At 43.8% G+C, this 13,677-nt stretch overlaps 2 protein-coding genes across 2 annotated transcripts; both read left to right on the top strand.

The window, feature by feature from the left end:
- Nucleotides 1-2,261: 2,261 nt before the first annotated feature.
- Nucleotides 2,262-4,211, top strand: LOC311329992 (uncharacterized protein; the record flags this gene model as incomplete). Its single annotated transcript, XM_084461942.1, has 4 exons — nucleotides 2,262-2,544; nucleotides 2,769-2,886; nucleotides 3,834-3,975; nucleotides 4,065-4,211. 4 exons carry the CDS (start codon nucleotides 2,262-2,264, stop codon nucleotides 4,209-4,211), a joined length of 690 nt encoding a protein of 229 aa, XP_084318068.1.
- Nucleotides 4,212-6,732: 2,521 nt separating this feature from the next.
- Nucleotides 6,733-13,167, top strand: renbp (renin binding protein). Its single transcript, XM_084435793.1, has 11 exons — nucleotides 6,733-6,856; nucleotides 7,012-7,114; nucleotides 7,249-7,324; nucleotides 7,419-7,494; nucleotides 8,843-9,021; nucleotides 9,257-9,484; nucleotides 9,644-9,725; nucleotides 9,869-10,044; nucleotides 10,157-10,288; nucleotides 10,444-10,531; nucleotides 12,817-13,167. Exons 2-11 carry the CDS (start codon nucleotides 7,017-7,019, stop codon nucleotides 12,888-12,890), a joined length of 1,209 nt encoding a protein of 402 aa, XP_084291919.1. The 5' UTR covers nucleotides 6,733-6,856; nucleotides 7,012-7,016; the 3' UTR covers nucleotides 12,891-13,167.
- Nucleotides 13,168-13,677: the final 510 nt, after the last annotated feature.

The following is a 13,677-nucleotide window of genomic DNA, read 5'->3' as shown; positions in this document are numbered from 1 at the left end:
GCATACTCAGTGTAGAGAGTGAGGTTGTGTGCATACTCTAGAGAGTGAGGTTGTATGCATACTCAGTTTAGAGAGTGAGGTTGTGTGCATACTCAGTGTAGAGAGTGTGCTTCTTTCTCTCATTCCTCCCTTTCACTTCCTTTCCTGTCCATTTCTTCATCATTCTTAAGGGGGAATTCGTGCCAAATGTTTTTGCTGTTCTTATGTCCCATTCTACTCATTCGTCAACAGTGGCATACAGTAGATCTTGTGAGGATAACATTCAGTGAACTTGGCATACTGATTTAGAGTAGTGTGATTATACAATCATGCTCAGGGTTCAATAAATTAATGCTAGAATATTCCATAGCTCTGATGATTTTAGTTAAATTTTTTACAATGTTTAACACATCACAGACGCAGTTGACATTATGCAACCCTTACGGACATCATTATCTGTGTTAGGTAGTATTACTTAATTACCAAGGTGATGCTTTAAATCTACATTCAGCCAGGGTTTATGTTGCAACTGGGATTTGTCCCGTCCCTCTTATGTGGACCCAGTCTTAGTTTGAGAACGTATCACTGTTAAAGGTTAAGAGGACACAACTTTTCGTAGCCTGAAGAGGCGCAGTTTTCCACCATGTTTGTGTGTGTATGTTTTAGACTGGTTCATTTTTAAAGGTTATTTTTTTTCCCTCCCTTATGTACTCTTATGATCTTTACTCGCAGGCATCGTCAACGTCTGTTTTACAATGTGTTATCGTATTGTCTTCTTGTAGGCTAATGATGATAGAACACGTGGCTACTCTATAATACACCTTTTATTTTAGATTTTCTTACTAAAATGTATGATTATTCTTGTGGCAATAAATAAACATTTTATTTGAAATGTGGTATTTAGTGTTTTATTTTCCTATATTTCCTTGTGTAAAGGGATAGCCTACCTTATGTGCCAGTTATTGGCCACCTCATGTGAGTTTGAACGGACAATAGTTTCTTAATTTCCCATTAGATTTATACAATGACCCTTTAAAACAACTCGTAAAATTGATCAAACGGTTAATATCCTCACAGTCCTGTTTGTGAAATGGCGCACCCATGTGGCGGCTTCAGGATGTGCGATTTCGGATAGGTCAGTAAATGAGTGGCACGTTCACTGCTCTCAGATGACAGCCAGCCTACAGTAGCTCCCTCATTAGTGTCTTTCAACCGCAGGGGATGTGTACCGCTCCAAGACCAGTGCTTATTCATGAAGGAGTGGCTCAGTACAGGTAGGTGGGAATCATCATCCTTGTTGTAACTACCATCCCAAAGAACGTACAGTATGATCTCAAAGAACGTACAGTATGATGACATAGATCTGGTTGTTGTTTGTTGTGCTATCTCAAATGACCTCACTGAAGCAAATGTTAGAATTACAGTTGATGTTGAAGATGTATTTGAAAGATGTAACTACAAGGGGAGAGGCAGCAAATAATGGAAACATTTCACTGTGACTACACCGTACATTACTGTTCCTGCAACAAAAGAATCTTGAATCTAATAGGGAATACAGTTATGCTCAAAGAGGCAGTAAAATATAATTTAGTCACATCAGCCTACAATTTTTTCCATAATAATGTCACTAAAAGTGTATGACTTGGCTGCAGCAGCATGTACTCTCGATTTAATCAATGGTGGCAAAATTGATTAGTGTGTGCGTGCGTGCGTACATGCGTGGGTGTGTGAGCTGTGAGTAATTAATAGCAATAGTCCTTTCTCATTTGAATTGAGAATACTGATGTGGGGGTCACTATCTTGCCATCGTTGTTCATTTCTACAACTCTATGTATTTTCATTTTCCAACCATTGTTTTGAACTGCCCTGTGCCTTCTTGATTTCTATCTTAGGTATACTCTATCTATCTATCTATCTATCTGTCTGTCTGTCTGTCTGTCTGTCTGTCTGTCTACTCTTTCTATCTACTCTTTCTATCTACTCTTTCTATCTCCCTTCTACTCTATCCCCCTCATCTCTCTCTTTCCCTTTCCGTTTCACTGATGTCTGTTTTCATGTCATTGAATCTCTGTCATGCCGCTGTTTTGCCTCTTCCTACCCATCCATTTGAATGTGTAGCACATACCCACCAGATTCATTAATTATAGATCCCCACTTTAGGGATACCCTATCTCCTTATCCATTTCCACCTCCCCTCTTTCATTTCAATCTGTCGCTCCTCTCTGCACCCACCTGTCATCGCCCCCCTCCCCTCCAATTGGCCCCCCACACAGGTTCCCAGCATGCAGCAGGAGCTGTGGCTGAGGGCCAAATCTCAGGTACTGTCCTCCATCGTTCCCGTGTGTGCCCTGAGAGCGGCGACCGCCGCAACCGGCTGCAGCTCCGCCCACTTCGCCAGAGGCACCGACCATAGCCCCGCGGCCGCCATGTCCAACAGCAGCCCGTCATCTAGCAATAGGCGCAACGCCCCCACATACCCCCTGCCACCCCCAGGAACCCCCAACCTTGGCCTCAGAAGCCGGACGCTCAACAACGCACATTCCCACAGCCACTACCATAACCGAGGTCAGTTCACCAGCTCTGAGGCAATTAGACTCATATCATGGATATGCGGTAAAATTGCTGAGGGTTGTTTATTGAACTATACAACGTATCGGTCTTCTTGTTATTCAGCCGCGGGTCTTATCTACATTCATGTGCTTTTATCGCATCATAAAATCATCACCAACTCCATGGTCACCAGCAAATGCATGGCTGTTGTTGACAGTGCATGACTATGTGTTTCTTAGATAATGGTGTCAAAAGTGAGTTCAAGCCTAGCGGCTCCGCAGAGGGCCAGACAAATCTCGTCAAGAGCTCCAGTACCCACCAGGACCTCCATAAGGAGCTGCTGCTGGCCCACAGGAAGTAAGCACCACAGACATGAACCGAGAATCCTGCTGAAGGGAGAGGAACTGCTTCACACATGACAAAGTTCAAGGCAACTGAATTCATTGCAGCCCAATTTTTTTGTGTACCATTGTTTCAATATAAGTGTCTAGCAAACTACATATATGTAAGGAAAGGAATGCATACAACTGAACCGATAATTCTATAGGGTGTGGGGGTCTGGAGATACCATACGAGGCCGATGGTAGTATTTGGCCATCACTGGAAAGCACAGCCACAGTACCTTTCACCTGAGTCTCCCTTCTCCTGTGCTTGCTTCATCAAAAATGGATGAGGGTCTCTCTCTTTCTCTCGCATGTGCTCTCATCCGGACTGCAATCGTACACCCTCTCTCTCCTCCGTAGCGCTCTGTTTCTTTCTAGGCCACTGGGAGCGTGGACCAGAGTAAAGTGATATTTACACTAACAATGATTGGCCTAACACACCGATGCCATCTCCTGATAACCCTCTGGAGCTCGAATCAATCACTGTATGACTGATTGGTACTGCACATGTTTTGGCGCATTTCAATTTATTGAGCTACATTCAAACTTTTCAGTTTATAAAAGGTTTAAGGTGTAGCATTTTCATTTAGTTGCCCTTTATCAGTGATATAATTCTGTAATTTCAATTATTGTAATTCAAGTGAGTTTGTTGTTGACTAAAACCATGTGAAAAACAATTCTATGTCCAACATTGCGGAAGGGAGGGCAAAGGGAGCATGTTTTCTCAATGGTACAGTATTGCTTGATACACATAGCACTAACAGCGTAGTCCCACGCAATTACATGGCAACCGGAATGAGCAGTTTGTGTTTGATTTGTAAACTGGCTCGGTGTCGTCTGAGAAGAGCGAGAGCCATGCGTGCAGTGCAGGATGTTGTCATATCTAACCCCAGCTGTCTGCCTGTGCTCCTCCGAGCCTAGGGGCCTGGGGCTGAGCAGTAAGCCTGAGTTACATCAGGTTCTGGAGAGGAGGAAGAAGGAGCAGAGCCAGAAGGAGGAGGGGGAGCAGACCAGGACACCCCTGGAAGAGGTGCTCCTCAGACGCCAGCAAAAACACCTGGAGGTACGAGACACGCAACAGGAAGACACAAAAAAAAAAAGAGCAGAGGGTGTGACGCTGTAACGCCGACTTCCTTCTCCTTACCTCACCAGATAGAGAAGCAGGAGGAGGTGCGGGTCCGTGAGGAGACCCAGCTCATGGAGTTTGTGCGGGTCCGTCAGAACCTGAGGAAGATCCACACAGCGTTCCACAAGGCCACAAGCTCTCAAGCTACAGAGGACTTGGAACAGACTGAATGACTCTTCGTTACAGTACATGAAAGGACCAGATAAAGCACGGGCCCTCTTCAGTACCAACATCTACAAAATAGCTTCCTTGCTTGTACATACTGCTCAATACCTAAATGCAGCATTTACAGTTATTGTGTGCAAGTCAAAAGCTGTGTATTGTACAGAATGACATAGAACTGACTAGGTTTGAATTTCTGAAGAATTCTTGGACATCCATGGACCATTTTCAAAACATGAGCAATCATTTACAAATGGACATCAAACTGGAACAAACTATGTAAATGTAAGATAAGTATTGTATAGGTCTGTGTTGAATAGATCTTTCAGAGGTGTCTGGATCAACGGTTGCCATGTTTGAATAAATGGGAAATTTCCCACAAATTTGAATCTCATATGTCATATGAGATTCAAGCAACCTGTATCCGCTGGTCAGTATTTAAATATTGCCTTGTATGGACAATGTTCAATATGTTTGATAAAACAGAATATTTTGGTTGAGATGGTGTATACAGTACAGTATGACTCTCAGTGTATTTTACCAAAAATAGAGACAACTGTTTTGCTGTTGACATCATATATGCCATTGTCAGTATTGGGGTTGGACAAGTGCTGCAAGTTATTTCATGGTTTATCCCTGTTTTGGTCAAATAAAAATGTGTGTTACTTCACGTATCGTATAGTATACAATTAGAACTGTCTTTTGGTATCTATAAACCTTGAAAATAATTTCACAATGCAGCGATCATCACTTTTATAGTAGGCGTTGTCTTGCAAGTGAATCTAAAACTGTTTAGGCCTACAGTACTTGCTAACAGCCCATTTTCAATTGCTCAACTTAAAATTTGAAGTTGATCCCATAGTTTATTGAAACATAATGTAGGCTAAATCTTATCCACGTGAGAATACAATATGCAACTGGACCCTGGACTTCCTTACGGACAGACCACAGGTGGTGAGAATAGGCAGCAACACGTTACCACACTGAACATCAACATGGGTGTCCCGCAAGGCTGCTGCTTGAGCCCCCGGCTGTTCTCACTATACACCCATGACTGCTCAGCCAAGCACAGCAACAATCAAATCATCAAGTCTGCGGACGACACTACTGTGATAGACCTGATCTCCCCCAATGACTCATCTGAATCGGCCTTCCTCCAGGTGTCAGATCTAGTAACATGGTGTCTAGACAACAACCTGACTGAACACTAGCAAGACAAAGGAGATGATTGTGAACTTCTGGAGAGGAGGAAAAGTCACCAGCCGCCCCATCATCATCAACGGGGAGGAAGTGGAGAGCGTGAGCCACTTCAAATTCCCAGGGATGCAGATCTCTGATGACCTGACCTGGACACACAACACAGAGGCCATCCTAAAGAAAGCACAACAACACCTCTACTTTCTGAGGGGCCTGCGGAGATGGGGTCATTGAGAATATCCTGACTGTAAGTAAGTAAGTAAGTAAGTAGCCTAAGTAAATTTTATTTATATATTTATATATTTTACAGTAGTGCCTTTCACAGACAGGGGTCACAAAGTGCTTCACAGAACAGTAATAAATAAAAACAATGGCAAAAAGCACAAAAACACAAAATCAAGGACAAAGAAACATAAAAAACACAGGAGGCTAGACAAACGGGACAGATAACACCTGATCGCACCATCTCGCCGGAGACAGAAGATGGCTGAGCATCAGGACCGTGAAGGAGAGGTTCCACAAGGGCCTTACATCACCAAGCTCAATGCCAAGCGTTGGATGGAGTGGTGTAAAGCCAACTATAAAGTTTGGTAGAGGAGGGATTATGGTCTGGGGTTGTTTTTCTGGGGTTGGCCTAGACTCTTTAGTTCCAGTGAAGGGAAATGTTAGTGCTTCAGCTTACCAAGACATTCTGGACAATTCTATGCTTCCAACTTTGTGGGAACAGTTTGGCGAAGGCCCTTTTCTGTTCCAGCATGACTGTGCCCCAATGCACAAAGCAAAGTCCATAAAGGCAAGGTTGGGTGAGGTTGGTGTGGAAGAACTTGACTGGTCTGCACACCTTTGGGATGAACTAGAACGGAGATTGCGATCTAGGCTCTCTCATCCAACATCAGTGTCTGACCTCACAAATGCTCTCCTGGATGAATGGGCAAAAATTCCCACAGACTTCCCTAACAAATCTTGTAGAAAGCCTTCCCAGAAGAGTGGAAGCTGTTATAGCTGGAAAGGGGGGACCAACTCCATATTAATGCCTATGAATTTAGAATAGGATGTAATAAAAGCTGTAGGTGTGATGTGTAGCTGTCCCAATACTTTTGTCCATATAGTGTATTAAAGAAAGACCAATAATAGGCCTATTGGATCATGAGCATGATTGCGATGGCTAAAATCGAGGCTAGAATGGTATTCCACTTCCCCGTCCCTGTGAGGTCTTTTATTTTGTAATCGTCTCAGGGAAGCAGCTCTCACTCACATGACTAGCACATGACCTCCCATTTCCGACGCGGTAACTGTCATATGATGAAGAGCCTTGAAAACATCGGTTCGCTCAAAAACAGAGTAGATTGAGCCAAGTCTGGGAAGTTGATAAGGCTGTCATCTTATATCCTGTATGAAAGAAGGTCTCGGGTCTGCCCTATTACGTGACGTTTCGCTGCATTGTAAAATAAATACTCAGGTAAGCGCATTTACATGCATGATCATTCTTTTCGACTGTGCTCTTTCCCGACCAGATATCAAACTACACAGATTGATAAAGTAGCCTACCACTAGTGTTCAATGTGCTAGATATTTGTGCTTTAAACTGGATATACGTTGCTTTTTTCACGGAAGGAGCGATGTCCGCTAAACTGGAGCAGTATCGGGAGCGGATGCGCACTGAGCTTGACAGAGTTGTGGACTTCTGGCTGAAATATTCTCATGACACACAGTATGGGTGAGATATCAATGTCTTTAAGTTCTAAGGAGATCCAGACCAATCTATTTTTAACAGGTTGCCAGTGACAGTATTTGAATCCTTGATAAAGCTGGCACTGGCCAAAACATTATCCTTTTATTCTTTTTTTCCAGTGGATTTTTCACATGTCTAGGGAAAGAAGGAGAGATCTATGATGAGCTGAAATATGTTTGGTTGCAGGGGAGACAGGCAAGTTATCCCACATCAAAGTGCTATTGATTCGTAAAATAATTGTTAAAAGACCTTAATGCAAGTGCATTTATTTGCTGATGCACCTTTACAGGTGTGGATGTATTGCCGTCTGTACCGGACCATGGAACGTTTTCGCAAGAATGAGATCCTTGAAGCTGCCAAATCTGGTGTGTGTGTGTGTGTGTGTGTGTGTGTGTGTGTGTGTGTGTGTGTGTGTGTGTGTGTGTGTGTTTGTGTGTGTGTGTGAGAGAGAGGGTTGTAAACCAGTTATTGTTTGTGTCTGGGGTGGATGTAAAACAGTTTTGTTGTGTGTATGTTAAGAACCTGTATTCGTGTACATTGGGTGTGTGTGTGTGTGTGTGTGATTTGGGGGGAATTTCAGTTATTTCAGCAATCCAAATTCCGGTTAAAGTCCCTATCTTGAGTATGCTCAAGAAACAAAGGGCAATGCTGCAGGGGTAGCCTATTTTACTGATTTAGCTATGACACATACACTTCAGCTCAAGGGAGGACTTACCCCTTAGGCAAAGGTAGGCAATTGCCTTGGTCCCCCAATCTACAAAGGGCCCCATAAACACCTCATACACGTATAGTTTATTTTTATTTTTATAAACTTTTTGCTAATGATTATTCCTTTCTAAAAAAAAAAATCCATATCCTTAATGGTGCCAGAATGCCTAATTCATGAGTGTCTCAGTTGCCCCCCCCCCCCCCCAAGTCACTACATTGGACTGTTCCATTACTAAGCATCTGTGGAAATGATTCAGACACTCTCGGAGCACTATTTCAAAACTGAAGCAAATAAGCTAATGTGACCCCAGCGATGGAGGACCCCAGGAGGAAGGGGGTCATTGAAGGCATAGTGGGGGGTCTGGGAGTCGTCCCCCAGGAAATTTTGAGCAAACACTTAATTTCCTTAATTCTGGTGAATTTTTATACAGCAATCTGTTCTGGATTAATTTGTCTGCTGCTATCTAGCTAATTAGCTAACTTGAATCTCAACATGGCCATTTATTTTAGTAATAAATACATGTATTTAATAGTAATGGATTCATTTAGTTATTAATTTCCATATAATTTTTGTCAAAGCCAAGGACTCAGTAGAGAGGGGCTGAAGAGCCGCAGGCTGCAGACCCCTGATCCAACCAGTAAAAACACCAGTAGAGACGTTCATAGATAAGGATGGAAGAGGGTGGAGAACGAGGGATGTTTAGGGCCCCATGTCTGTGTTTGCCTTGGGCCTAAAAATGACTAAACCCGCCCTGCTTCAGCTGCTTACAGAAACATCAAGGCTCATTGAACTAATATGAGGTTCGCTGTGAGAGGTGTAGGGAAGATGGAAAGGAGTGCACTGTTCAAACAGTGTGTAAACCATCTCGATATTTTCTCCTAAATCGCCCACCACATGGTGTGTGAGGAGCGAAAGTAAATACAGTTGATGGATAGCACTATAAGACACTATGTAAACATGAATGACTCCTACATCAACTTCATGCTGATGTTTGCCTCTTATAGGAGGAGCATTTCTGCGACGCTTTGCTCGCATTCCCAGCAGTGCCAGCCCCTGGAAGTGTGCTTTCTGTCTGACCAGGGATGGCAAGCCTGTGAAAGTTCAGCGGACCATCTTCAGTGAGTGTTTCTACGTAATGGCCTTGGATGAACTCAGCAGGGTCACAGAAGACAAAGACATGCAGGTAGCTGCAGCTGATGTATTTCACATTTCTGTCTTTTGTCTTTGTGTACATTTTACCAGTGGATATATGTACACGAATCAAGCTTGACTGTACATTAGAAATTAAAATATATATTATTATTATTATTATTGGGGGATCAATTAAACAAATTTAGAATAATTTGATTTGCCAATTTAGATCAGAGCATTAGCATTGCTTTTTCCCCCTGATTGGACATCTTCTTCCTTGTTGCCAGGGAGAGGCTGAGCAAATGATGGGGCAGCTGATTCACTGGGTAAGGGTGGACCCATCAGGCCTGGGCAGGCCTCAGCTACCCGGAGATGCCCCCGTTAACAGCATGGCCGTTCCTATGATGCTACTGTGTCTGGTGCAGCAGCTCACAGAGGGGCGGGGCCAGGAGGTGGCTGAGAAGTACAGGGAGATCGGCGATTGGTGTGTGAAGCAGATACTACAGCATGTTCAGGTAATGGAATAGATTTGTCTATAATACTTAGTGAGTACGTTCTTTTAGTAGCATATGGTCATTGGTAGCGGTTATTGTTACTGGTAATGATGAGTCAAATAAAATGTAGAAATTGTGCGATTCTAAACTTCGAAAATATGTTTCTCACTGTCTCTACAGAGAAATGGCTCCGCCATTTTGGAAAGTGTCTCTATCGAAGGAGAGGAACTGCCTGGATGCCAGGGACGACTGCAGAACCCAGGTGATACATCAATAAATAAATATATCTGTATTTCTGTTTAGCCCGACATAAAAAAAACCCTCACAAACAACGAGAATCTATTGCATGACCTCTATTTGGAAGCTTCCTCTCTCTTTTGTTCCCCTGAAACATTGCTGGAGTAGGCCATGCCCTGGAAGCAGGCTGGTTCCTGCTTCAGTATGGAGTGCAGCACAGGGACCAGGAGCTACAGCGGACAGCTGTGGACAAATTCATGGAGGTGCCTTATCTGTCCGGTTGGGATAAGGTGCATGGGGGACTCTTTTACTTCCTGGATGTGGACGGTTATTCTCCAACACAGGTATACTGGATATACTATACTGGAGCAGATTAACGTCAAATAGTATATTTGATGTACTTTCAAATATGTTTAAGTACCTTCAAATATGTCCTTCTCTGTTGTCACTGGTCAGTTGGAGTGGAATATGAAGCTATGGTGGCCTCACTGTGAGGCTCTAATTGCATACTTGATGGCCTACAGCCAAACCAAGGACCCAGCCCTGCTGGAGCGATTTTCTCAGGTGTACGACTACACCTTCAGCCATGTGAGTCAGCTGCAGTGCCATCTAAGCAGTGGAGTAGTACAGGCTATCAATTAATATGTTTATGAATGTATATTTCTCCAAGGACTTTTTCAGTTTGAGTTCATATTGATGTATGTAGTCAATGTAATACTGTATGCTTTTGTCTGACAATGCAGTTTTCTGATGCTGAGAATGGAGAATGGTTTGGTTATTTGACACAAGAAGGAAAAGTCTGTCTAGATTTTAAAGGAGGCCCTTTCAAAGGTGAGTAAAATGTTATTAGTGATATTCCCACTATTTCTTTCTTTCTTTCTTTCTTTCTTTCTTTCTTTCTTTCTTTCTTTCTTTCTTTCTTTCTTTCTTTCTTTCTTTCTTTCTTTCTTTCTTATTATTCTCCTCCGTTTTTTGGCCCTTAACTACTTCTTCATATTTGGTGCTAGAAACTGAAAAGAAAAGAAAATGTTCATCATCTTTAGCTGTTTCCCGGATGTATTCAGATTTTTGATATTTTTTATAGTTTTTAAGTAATTTAACTTTTAATAGTAATTTTGTGCCATTGAAACTGCTGGTGGAATGTTCAGTATCATTATGTTTTTAGAGTGGTGGCAGCTGTTGCTTTGAAAATATTCACACATTTTGTAAACTGCTGGCACTCCTACAGTTTTGAAAGCTCACACACATATTATACATCAAAACATTCACACAACTGTGCCGATTCGCACAATGTAAGTATCTAAGCTGTGTGACTTATAGTTTTCTTGGTATGACGATTTGTTCGGCAACTGCGCTCCCCATTAAAACGTATGGTGCCGCACTAACTTTTGAGCTGCTAATTTTGCATTTTTACCCTTTTTCTAACTTGTCGCCATGCCTACAGTGTTTAAGCTATACGGACATATTATACATAGAAATGTTCTGCAAGTTCTCAGGATTCCTATGTTGTCAATATATAAGCTGTAACATGTATAGTTTTCGCGATAGAGCTGTCTGAAGCAGACCATGTCTAGGACCAGAGTGTCAGTTGGGATTAGAGTGGTGGCAGCTGTTGCTTTTTTTGAATTTGTGTGCATGTGCAGCCTCTCTTAAAGGTACAGGCACCCTATTATAACTAATGTGGTAGCACAGAACTCAGCCAGAGTGGAATAGAGACACATGATCTTCACTGGTGGGGGCCGGTGGGCAGCCCGGCGAGGAGTACACCGTCCCTGACTGGCTATGACCAAAAGGGGCCGAGCCTCGCCACCACATCACTATTCACGCCACAGAACCCACTTTTCAGACCCTGAGTGGGTAGAGACACACAGTCTTCAATGGTGGATGCATGGAAATTGCCTGGAGGTCACTGTACTGTCCCCGACTAGCTGTGACCCAAGGGGGCGGAGCCTAACCAGCACGCCACTATCCACGCCACGGGCCCCACAACTCAGCCCCTGAGTTGGTTAGAGACACACGGTCTTCACCGGTGGAGTCAGGTAGGTGGCCTGGAGAGGGGTACACTGTCCCCGACTGGCTGTGACCCAAGGGGGCGGAGCCTAACCACCACGCCACAGGCCCCACAACTCAGCCCCTGAGTGGGTTAGAGAAACATGGTCTTCACCGGTGGAGTCAGGTAGGTGGCCCGGAGAGGGGTACACTGTCCCTGACCAGCTCTGACCTGATTGGGTGGAGTCTCGCCACCACGCCACTGTCCACGCCACGGACCCCACAACTCAGCCCCTGAGTTGGTTAGAGACACACGGTCTTCACCGGTGGAGTCAGGTAGGTGGCCCGGAGAGGGGTACACTGTCCCCGACTGGCTGTGACCCAAGGGGGCGGAGCCTAACCACCACGCCACAGGCTCCACAACTCAGCCCCTGAGTGGGTTAGAGACACATAGTCTTCACCGGTGGAGTCAGGTAGGTGGCCCGGAGAGGGGTACACTGTCCCTGACCAGCTCTGACCTGATTGGGTGGAGTCTCGCCACCACGCCACTGTCCACGCCACGGACCCCACAACTCAGCCCCTGAGTTGGTTAGAGACACACGGTCTTCACCGGTGGAGTCAGGTAGGTGGCCCGGAGAGGGGTACACTGTCCCCGACTGGCTGTGACCCAAGGGGGCGGAGCCTAACCACCACGCCACAGGCTCCACAACTCAGCCCCTGAGTGGGTTAGAGACACATAGTCTTCACCGGTGGAGTCAGGTAGGTGGCCCGGAGAGGGGTACACTGTGCCCTGACCAGCTCTGACCTGATTGGGTGGAGTCTCGCCACCACGCCACTGTCCACGCCACGGACCCCACAATTCAACCCCTGAGTGGGCTAGAGACGCACGGTCTTCGCCGGTGGGTGCATGGAGATTGCCTGGTCCGTAGTAGTTCTAGCAGTAGCTGTTACATACAACTGCAGCAGATAGCCCACCTCACATTTTCTCCAGGAAATGTACTTTCTAGTTTTAACCTTGTAGTCCAACTACAAGTTTCAAAACGTTTAACCTTTGTATTAATTGCATTGTAATTATTCTAACAAAGTATTTTTTCCCCTTTTTTCTCCTCTTTTCTGTTCTCTCTCAGGGTTCTTCCATGTCCCTCGGTGCCTGTATATGTGTGAGCAAATCCTGGACCGTCTCCTTGAAAAACAGTCTTGAGGTCAACAGCCACAGGGAATATTGTGGAAATGTTTCATGTCCACTCCAACAGAATATTGTGCAGAATATACCAGAGTTGTGGGGTTGTATTTATGGGTTGTAATGATGGTTGTATTTTAATGGGTTGTATTGATAAATGCCCTGCAAATTTGATATATAATGAAAAAATGCCAAGATTTGCACTGAGGCCATATGGTCTTAAAGGGAAAATTATTAACAAAATGCTGCATAGATTAAAAGGAAATGTTATCTTGATAGATATGAAAAACACTACAGTGTGTCCTTTATATCATTACTGTATACTGTGTTAAAAAACAAAATAAGGGAATTTGTAATTTGTTTAAATGAAACTCGGACATAATGTACTCCCCCCCTTTTTTTTTATCAAGGAAAACTATTAGACTTCTACCTAAACAGCAAGGGTCCTTGTAAAACTTGATTGTCTAGCAAATTTTTCAAGTGAGCATTCCGCAAACAGGCATAACAGGTTACACTGGAAAGCAGATAAAACTTAATACAGTTTTGCACATCGCAATGCAATTTTCCCTTGGTAAATGTTGCACAATGTTTTTTCTACCTTTCATGGGTCTGTATTTCATGAATTAAGTTTTGACAATCCAATACAAATGTTTTGTGATATTGTAATGTGATTACATAGGGCCTACCTACACAGTATGTCTTGTAATTCATCACTTGCAGGAATGTGCACTGAGCACTGAGGGTGTTCTGCAACAGAGGACAGAAAACGTTAAAGAAATATAAATATATTACCTAAACCAACCGACAA

This window comes from Borostomias antarcticus (genome assembly GCF_949987555.1).
Source record: "Borostomias antarcticus genome assembly, chromosome: 3".
Classification (NCBI taxonomy): Eukaryota; Metazoa; Chordata; class Actinopteri; order Stomiiformes; family Stomiidae; genus Borostomias; species Borostomias antarcticus.
The sequence above is the reverse complement of the archived record's forward strand: the minus strand, read 5'-3'. Positions and strand labels throughout refer to the sequence as shown.

Coding starts and splice junctions, on each gene's coding strand:
- renbp (XM_084435793.1), top strand. CDS start 7,017: ATGTCCGCTAAACTGGAGCAGTATCGGGAGCGGATGCGCACTGAGCTT. Junction 9,022..9,256: donor CAGAAGACAAAGACATGCAG/GTAGCTGCAGCT, acceptor CCTTGTTGCCAG/GGAGAGGCTGAGCAAATGAT. Junction 9,485..9,643: donor AGATACTACAGCATGTTCAG/GTAATGGAATAG, acceptor CTGTCTCTACAG/AGAAATGGCTCCGCCATTTT.